Genomic DNA, 10369 nt, shown 5'->3' with positions numbered 1-10369 from the left:
TAGTGTAATTATTACAAAAGGTGATTACATCACCCATTTCATAACACTTGGCTTAGCCACTGTTGCTGACACAAATTAAGTAGTTATAAAGGCGCTAAAATCAACAATTTTATTTATGTAGTTGTAGAAACTTTTAAGAACCGCACACGCTCTTTATTATAAACTGCTTAAATGAAATGTCGAAAATATTTTGCGACGTAATTGTTTGGCTGACTGTTATTAAAAATTATTCTTTCTTGTAAAAATACGATACAAACAATTACTTTAAAAGTGTAAATTATTTACGCTTGAATAATTTTATGAAATGTTTTCAGTTAATTAAGCAATGAGTTTTTTTGTATGTTTTCGTTTCGGATTTGAGAGTCCCAAGCACTCGAATATTAAAAAATCCTACTTGAAGCTTTGACTAGTAAATGATTACTGAAAGAAAAGTTTATAGTTACTTATTTACAATGGTGACAAATTTCATACATTTAGACACTATGGTAATGAAATAATATTTATTTTGAAAACTTATATTATTTACTTACATTTATATTTTAATTGAATACATCTGTTTTGTTTCAGTAAATTTTATAGTTATTCTTCGTATTAAAAAAAAAATTCAGTAATACAAAAAATAATAATTACTTCAAGGGGAAGAGACAATATTAAGTTTCTTCATCCAAGGTATGTGAATTGAATCAATGATACTAAGGATAACGGGTAATACAATTAAACCATTAAACATTGAGAATATCATAACTAAAACCATTATCTTAAAAAATAGAATCAACATATAAAACAGCCCGAAAATACAAAGTATTGCTCCGATGAGAGTAGATAAACATCCTTGAACAATCGGATATCCTATGCATTGCAAGGATGCTTTTATTTTCTCATTAGGATCTGTTTCTTTGCAATTTTTGTAAGCGTGAGCAATGTGTACCGAGTAATCAACACAAAATCCCGCACTCATAATTAGAAATATCACAGAAAAAAGGTTTAAACTGACATTCCATGCACTTCCATATCCTAGAGCTTCTACTTGAATACAAATAACCATAAATAAAACAGCAATGCTGTAAGATATGTCAGAAATAAATGCTAAGAATATTACAAATACCGACACAACAGCGATTCCCATGGCTTTCAAGTAAATTTCAGGCATATTTAAGTACTGATCGTAAAACACAAACCATAAGTTATAAACAAACACATCATACTTGCTGTCAGCTGCAATTTTACGTAATTGTTCGATTAAGAATTTTTCGTCACTTCCGCTTCTGACGTTCCGATATGTAAGCAAACATCTGGATGCGACAATTTGGTCACGTTCCTTATTCCACACAATATCACCTTCAAATATTCCATTGTGAAATTTTAAAAACACTTTTTTCAGTCCTTCTAAAAATCCCTGCGTTGTGTTCACGTCAAAATCTTTAATCAAGTAGTTTATTCTCGAATCACGAATATAAGACAAATATTCTCTCAACCAACATTCCGTAAAATTGGATCCAGTCATGTAAGGAGCACTTTCGAATGTTTTTAAGATGTTTTCTATATCCATTTGAACGGTTGGATTCGAATAATCTAGAGTTTGGTTAAACACTATTTGTACTCTGCAAGGATAATCGGTAAAATATTGATAATGAACTTTTACAAATTTGTGAGCAAAAGAATTGAACGGAAAACAATTAACAAAATCATAGCCTTGTTTCATAGAATTAATATTATAAATTGCCCCTGCTAATAGAAAAATGAATGATAATAGTACTAATATTTTAGTCATCTTCCTACATAGAAAATTTCCCAACTTTTTTGGGATACTTAACATTATTTTAAGGACGTTCAGAATATTTTGGATATTTGAAGATTTTCTTTCTATAAAAAAATAAAATTCAGTATGAATATATTTATGAAATAGTAATAAAGTAATAATAAATCTATCTAATCTAATCATCTATAATACATATATAGCCTACATATATATCATATTATTTAAGTTTGTTTTTTAAAGTCTATGTTGAATTTTCACGTAGAATATTCAGTAATTAGATTCGAATGTATAAAATTAGTATTAGATACTTATTTAGAGAATTTATGTAATAACAGAAAATTATATAAAAATAATACTATTTGAATTAACGAATTACCCGTAGCCAATTTAAGAAAATTGTATACTTATTGAAAACTAAATATTAAATGGCAAATGTTAACGTTCTTTCATACTTCTGTCAAATGTTCTCTTTCGATTCTGTACATGCAATGGATTCAGCCAATTTTGCGCACATGCCGAATTCTGTACATGTTTTCTAACCGTTGTGTGGACGGGTGCCCATTTTACGCAGCTAATTTTGTAGACATATAAAGCCAAATTTATCGGGAAAGATGCTCTCAACTCAAACTGCTACAAAATATCATAAAGCACTCAGCAAAATATACATATACATACTCTTAACACCTTATTCTTGCCGAGAAATATAAATTTATTTAAAACAAACAAACGTTTTCAGCCTGATTCACAGGCCATCTTCAGGTTTAGAATACATTTGAATTAAAATTCTATCATTGGAACACAAAATTCAAATTCAAAATTAATAAGATACATTTAAACAGAAAATTAAATAGACAACATAAATACCAATAAAACTAAAACATATAATATATAAACATGCAAGAAACGAACATATAAGTATTAATAAATGCAATACTAAGACATTCAATAAAACCGCTATAACGATTGGTTAGAGCCCTTATTAAACTTCCTAACCATGAACTTCCATGCAGAGGGTAGACTTTCTGCGTCCCTCGCATTTAGACAGCCTTCTTGTAATCTACTCCTATAAATCTGCAACTTTTCTGCTGTCAATGCCAAAGATGGAGAAGATAAAGGGTTTATGATGGTCGCCTCATTCCATTTAACTATAGCTCCTGGCGCTTGCGCCATTTGGGACAAAATTGTTGCATTAGACCCCTTTCTGATGTTATAACTATGCTCCTTGATTCTAAGCCCTAAACTTCTAGTGGTTACTCCAATGTAGTCTTTTTTAACGCCCAATTGCATGTTCTCATACGGAATTTTATAAACTCCTGCTTTCTCTTCTGATTTTATACCATCTTTATCATTCCTGAGGATTTTGTATAAATTAGGCGCCCTTTTTAAAAGCATTCTCGAGCCTTTTTGTGTGCAATCTCCTTCATGACTGCATTCATACTTTCATTATACGTAAATTTTACGCTTCTATTGGGAGCATTTTTAAAAAACCTTTTTTCGATGTTGGCTTCATATTTCCTAATTATTCCCAGAATCGTACTTTTTTGGTAACCTAGGGCCTTGGCTACGTCTATTATTCTATTTATTTCTTTCCTTCTGTCTTGTACTCTTTCACAATACAAAAACGCTCTTCTTATTAAAGCTCTGAAAGCCGCAATTTTATATTTATACGGATCCTTAGATTGGGAGGGAATATACAAAGGGCTGTGTGATGGTTTAATAAAAACGTTAGTGGACAGGTGGCCTTTTTTGAATGTAATATCAATGTCGAGAAAATGCAGATTCAAGGAACTCTTCTGTTCCAATCTTAAAGTAAGGCCATCACTGTTATCGTTGATCTTATCCAAAAAATCCTTGATTCTGCTGTTATTTCTCCATAATATAAATAAGTCATCAACGTATCTGCTAAAATACATGATATCATCCTTAAAATCATGAAAAACTCTTCTTTCCAGCCTTCGAACCACCAATTCACATAGGATCCCTGAAAGCGGGCTTCCCATAGGGACCCCTCTTCTCTGTCTGTAGACCTGCCCATTAAAAGCGAAGCAAGATTCACGGCAGACCAAACTAGCCAAATTCTCTACTTCCTCAGTATAATTAAGCAATTCTGAGTTATTACAGTATAAGAAGTCCAATAGCGCCTCCTCACACGATTCTATCCTAACCGACGGATACATGCTCTCATAGTCGAAAACAGTTGCAACTTCATCCTCCATTAACGCTATATTCTGCAGATCTTTAACCACTTTCATAGGATCACGTGCAACTAGAGTATCTGTGTCCAGCTGCGAGGATAAATACTCATGCAACTTCTTCTCTAACACAAACGTGGGACCTCTGCATTTCTCTACTACAGGTCTTATTTCTTTACCGGTTTTATGCACCTTAGCGAAAGCAAATAACCTAGGTGTTCCAGGCCTAGGGTTCCTACACTTCTTGAGAAAAGGCAAAACCTTGGAAAGTTTAGAGACCTCTAGTTTTCTGACCTTTCTATCCAAGCTTCCAATAAAATTGCTGTTGATCTTTTCACATTCTGTCTTTTCGATATAATCCATTAGTGCTTCGTTATATGTACGCCTTTTCATGATGACTAGTTGCTTACTTTTATCGGCCCTAGTCAACACCAATTCATTCTGCCTTCACCAATTCTTAGTGAGCCGGATATCACTACCTCCAATATCTTGCTTTCGGTCCCTCTGCCTGTCGTTAAGGACTGCTTTCCATCTGAAGTACTCTTTCTCTAAATCGTCTAGCCCAACAATGCCCCTTTCAATTTCCTGTACTGAGGTTTCCCAATTCATAGCCTCCACTGGAACAAAATTTGGGCCTTTTTCTAGGAGCTTCCTGATCCTTCCTGGTACTTCTATTTGGTCCCATGCGCAGAAAGTAACAAGGTTTTTCTTTGTATTACTAACCTTTTGCTTGTGCATAATCCATTGCAATTTCTTTACATAGTTATTAGTATAATTCTTCTGGACCGTTTCAGCTAGACCGACTACTCTTTTATTAACATCTACTAGTTTTTCTGGATCTTCGTTATATATCGGTGTTTTCTAGGTTAACGAGATCATTCAATAATCCGAATTTTTTGTTCTTCGTAATCCGAATAGACTTCTTGAGGCAAGCCAAACAAAACCCGAATTTCAGTGAACCGCATTCGGTAGGAACGCTGATTCGGTAGATTGACATAGGAAACACTCTATTCCTTAAACAAGCCTTTAAAAACTCTAATTTGCATTTAGCCTTAACCAACCTTAAAGCTACCTTCTTGTATCGTTTGCAAAGTTCCACCGGTGCCGCCATAACAAAATATCATAAAGCACTCAGCAAAATATACATATACATACTCTTAACACCTTATTCTTGCCGAGAAATATAAATTTATTTAAAACAAACAAACGTTTTCAGCCTGATTCACAGGCCATCTTCAGGTTTAAAATACATTTGAATTAAAATTCTATCATTGGAACACAAAATTCAAATTCAAAATTAATAAGATACATTTAAACAAAAAATTAAATAGACAACATAAATACCAATAAAACTAAAACATATAATATATAAACATGCAAGAAACGAATATATAAGTATTAATAAATGCAATACTAAGACATTCAATAAAACCGCTATAACGATTGGTTAGAGCCTTTATTAAACTTCCTAACCATGAACTTCCATGCAGAGGGTAGACTTTCTGAGTCCCTCGCATAGGAGCATAGTTATAACATCAAGGAGCATAGTTATAACATCAGAAAGGGGTCTAATGCAACAATTTTGTCCCAAATGGCGCAAGCGCCAGGAGCTATAGTTAAATGGAATGAGGCGACCATCATAAACCCTTTTTCTTCTCCATCTTTGGCATTGACAGCAGAAAAGTTGCAGATTTATAGGAGTAGATTACAAGAAGGCTGTCTAAATGCGAGGGACGCAGAAAGTCTACCCTCTGCATGGAAGTTCATGGTTAGGAAGTTTAATAAGGGCTCTAACCAATCGTTATAGCGGTTTTATTGAATGTCTTAGTATTGCATTTATTAATACTTATATATTCGTTTCTTGCATGTTTATATATTATATGTTTTAGTTTTATTGGTATTTATGTTGTCTATTTAATTTTTTGTTTAAATGTATCTTATTAATTTTGAATTTGAATTTTGTGTTCCAATGATAGAATTTTAATTCAAATGTATTCTAAACCTGAAGATGGCCTGTGAATCAGGCTGAAAACGTTTGTTTGTTTTAAATAAATTTATATTTCTCGGCAAGAATAAGGTGTTAAGAGTATGTATATCAAACTGCTACATTTAGATGAAGCAAACCTGCATGCTACGCATTTCCACGAATGCCAGAAAGATTCGGCATCAATGTGTGCCCAGGTATAATTGCTGATCGTTTGATTGGCCGTGGAAGAAAGTATAGCCAACAATGATATCAACGACCAATCAAGCCCTACCTAACAAATCACAAAGACTTTTAGAATAAAAGTAAGAATTGACTGCTTATAAAGAGTGATGAATCGTCGCCAATGATATAACATGACTTTGCAAACTGTCGCTGCGCTTCAGTCACGGACGATATTCTTCTAGTTTTATTTGTTACAACAGAAGAGGGCTATTTACAAGCAAAATGCATTTTTTAAGAACAAATGGAATAATAAATATATGTATTGATAAAGTAGTGTACTGTTTTTGTCGAATTGTAGTTCCAGCAACAAGTTGCTGGAACTACAATTGTTGCTGGAACTACAATTCGACTTGTTAGAAAACTTCTTTGGAAAGAACTTTGAAGGTTTAATTTTTATACAGTAGTATTACGATGAATAAAAAGGCATCATTGAATCAACGATGCGTTTTCCTAAAGTCATCGTGGTCTCCAAAAGCGTTTCTAATGGATACACTGTGTAAGCGACGAGTGGTGACTTTTATCATCAATTAGTCGTCGGCTCATCGTGTCTGAGTGGTTACGAATTTGGTGGTGACGTCACTACATCTAATCTAATTAGCTACCGTTGAGTTTCCATGACTACTTTGGGTACAATTTAATAAATTAAATACTAAAAATTTTCGCCACTACCAAGGAAAGAGAGGCAAAATAGAATATAAATAGGTTTACAAGAATCGAGTAAAATGGTAAAACTTAGTCAACTCGGGGACTCAGAAAAGTTTAGATTTAAACGAATACCCATCTGATAATAATAATAATTTCTGACATTTTTGGAAATATTACAAACTCTAAGATTTTTCTTTTATAGAAAAATATGAATAAATATTATGAATATACATAACAGTATCATGTTATGTATATTCAACATTTTTCGAGTGTTGAATAATTATTAATAAAGACGACATAAAATGTTAAATTCTTACCTGCCACATTGTTTCGAACTGGATACAAAAACAAAGAATGAAGATTATGCTTTTCTCTGTACCCATCGATTGCCATCACCGCACCAAAGAAAAATATTTGATACATATAATCGAATAACACGGATATGGCGCTGTATATACTGAAGATACGAATGTTTCTATAAGGAGTTATAACTCCTAACATGAATGATATAAAATTGGTTAATGAAGTCATCGTTATGGAAATACAGACATCTGAAAAGGTTTCACTCAATCTTTGTGGGATACTGTAGTTTTTATTCGTTCTTCTCCACGCAGCTAACAAGACGAAAGAATCGTCCATCCCAATACCTTGAAAAACAAATTTAATTAACTTGTTACTTAGGTATATACAAAATTTCAGAATTACACATTAAAAGAATACAAAATAAAAACGAGCATATTTATTGTGACATCGTCAATATGCAGCAAAAACTGGAATTTTTAATCATAGTTGTAATTTATTTAATTTTAAAATAAATGATCTCTATCTAAAATTAACTTGCCCCTGTCCATTATACTTCTCCTTTAACAAAAGAGTCGTGCCTGTCATCTATTAACTGCTTTCAGGAGAAAAAATTTGAATTGATATAACGTCACTTCCGGTTTACGTCGGAAGGTCTTGTATAGGTAATCGAGGACTCTTGTCCCTACTTTCATATCTCGTCTCGTCTTTCATCTATCTAACTCTTTTATCGGGATTAAGGAAAGACGGACGGACGGAGGACAGTGGAAATTTATAGCTCTACAATTTTTTAAAATTGCAGCGCGATAAATTACCAGGAGAGAAAATAATTACCCATGTAAAGAAAACACTAAATTAAACAAATAATTTTTTCATCTTTCGCCCTTTTTCAGATTTGCGGGATCCAATAATTTATTTATAATTGTAATAAGTATTTTTCATTGTAGTGTTACTTGTGATACTACAATGAAAAATACAATTTTTTTGAGGTCATAAAGAGAAATGATTTTGACTCATAAACTAATTTGTTATAACATCAACGTTAAACAATGTAATTTCGTGCATATTAAAGAGATATTAGCGTATAAATATTCAAATGCGTCATCATGAAGTCATCATGAAGCATTCCAACAGAAGAAATTGCGTATTGTGGCCTACTGAAAAAAACTTTATCTGTTGAGAAAACAGCATTAGAATTTGGTGTTGGAGTGTATCCAGAATAAAAAATAGTAAGCTACCATATCACGATTTAAGAGCTGGCAGGAAGAAAATGTTGGGCATCAAAACAGAAAGTGGACGAGTGGACATTACGATACATCAACACAAGTAAAGAGGGAATTGAAACATGGCTTAGGAATAGAAGTATGTATTTCAACTATCCGCAGATGCGTAAAACGTAACAATTTGAAAGCAAAAGTTAAGCCCAAGAAACCTACACTTACCAAATTACATGCAGAAACTTCTTAATTTTGCCAAATGCTGGACCCTAGAAGATTGGTAGAGGCTTGTATAGTTAGATAGAATAGAGTTGGTTCCGATGGGCGAAAATGAACATGGACTACAACGATAAAGTATATAACTGAGCGACATTGAAATTTGGTAATGATAGTTTTATGGTCTGTGGAAGCTGGGGCTATATTACCTATTTTAAGACTGGAATGTTATGTTCTATACCTAATAAAATGGATAGCATTATTTACACTGAGTTACTTGTTAATTATTTCTTTCAATCTGTTGATTATTACCACATTGATAGGAGCTCTTTCATTTATCAGAAAGATAATAATCCAAAACAGACCTACATCCAGGATGGCAATGTTATGGCTTGGGGATCAAAATATTAGCCTGCTTCAGTGGCCTGATCTCAACCCGATTTAACACATCTGGTCCCTTCTTAAACGTTGCTTGTCTGACTATGCAGTTCCACATGAAAGCATCCACCAATTAAGAATATAAACTAAGAATCAACTAAGTATACTCTTACTTAGAATTCTAAGTAAGGATATAATAAGGATATATACAGTATACACTAATAAGGCCATAATGAGCTCAGCCAGTCCGGAATTAGCGCGACGAACTTTAAGGGACGGGACTAATACATCCTTGACAGCTCCTCATAAAAACTACGCAAGTTCCAGACCCAAACTCGTATCATAAACTGTTATGTTCAGGTTACACAAAGAAAAACGAGATCGATTGAACTCGACAAACTTTTCATACCCAGGAATGGAGTTAGATCGTAAAATTTTGTGCGGGATTGAATAACATTTAAATAGGATCAGTTTCCTACAAAAAATTCTCACTGCAGGCATATTTGTAGACAGATCGCTTATGTTCCGTAATAACAATAAACATACATAATCGAACTCTCAAGTTATACTCTAAATGAACACGTCTTAGAGTTCTTGTTATTGGTTAACTTAATTGTGTAAAATCTTATCCCGATTAATTTTATTGGATGGTTCTAAAATAAAGTTATATTATCTTATTATATAAGAACTGGCAATGGCTCTTCCACGAATTTTCCGGCATCGGAATACGAGAAAGGGTAAGACTCGTTTTTGGGAGGTAGCAGTGAGCGTGAGAGTAAAAGGGATAATTATAAAATTATAAATGCTAATAATAATTGTTTTAAGCTGAAACCTCGTAAGAGAAATTTTCATTACACTATCTCTATTTAAACGAAGAATTGAAGAAAAGAAGAACATCTTATCGGGAAATAACGAAAACTTTTTTAAATTCAGAGAACAAATTCAGTAAACTGAAACAAAAATTCAAAACTAGGTGACAAGTTTCCAAAAAAGCAGTAAAAATTGAAAGAATTAAGCGCAGTATCGCAAAAAATGAAGAGAACGTCGCTTATAATAATAGAAATATTTACGTAAATGAACGATCGTTTGCCATTAATTAAAAGTAAGCTTTCCCAAATTAAGAACAACACTTCTAATATGTAAGGAAATGATCAACAGTATTTTATATGTTCTTACTAGTTGTTATATAGAAGATTGAGTAAGTAAATGCCATCAGTTCACAAAGTATCGTTACTTCCAATTTCGGTAAATCACAAAATGGATCGCTGTTTTCTGTGTTACAAACTAACCGATATACGATACATACATTCGGAGGTATTTATTTCTGTATGTGCTTTTTCGGTACTTTTTCTCTGTTCCATAAAAATCAAGAAAGTAATAACGTTACAAATACAATATACTGTAACCATAAAACTTACGATTGTATTACAGTAATACTGTATTAATATTTTTC

The 10369-nt window shown here is 32.8% G+C and overlaps 1 protein-coding gene across 1 annotated transcript in view; it reads right to left on the bottom strand.

The window, feature by feature from the left end:
- Positions 1–631: 631 nt before the first annotated feature.
- Positions 632–10369, bottom strand: part of LOC136979239 (patched domain-containing protein 3-like) — a 28170-nt gene continuing 18432 nt past the window's right edge. Inside the window, exons 4-5 of the mRNA XM_067275181.1 lie at positions 7123–7452; positions 632–1863 (exon numbers count right to left, since the gene is read on the bottom strand). Coding sequence (XP_067131282.1) covers positions 632–1863; positions 7123–7452 — 1562 coding nt within the window. The remainder of the gene's footprint in view (positions 1864–7122; positions 7453–10369) is intronic.

Source organism: Centruroides vittatus, unplaced genomic scaffold, assembly GCF_030686945.1.
Source record: "Centruroides vittatus isolate TY-2023 unplaced genomic scaffold, ASM3068694v2 contig_6, whole genome shotgun sequence".
Lineage (NCBI taxonomy): Eukaryota > Metazoa > Arthropoda > Arachnida > Scorpiones > Buthidae > Centruroides > Centruroides vittatus.
The sequence above is the reverse complement of the archived record's forward strand: the minus strand, read 5'-3'. Positions and strand labels throughout refer to the sequence as shown.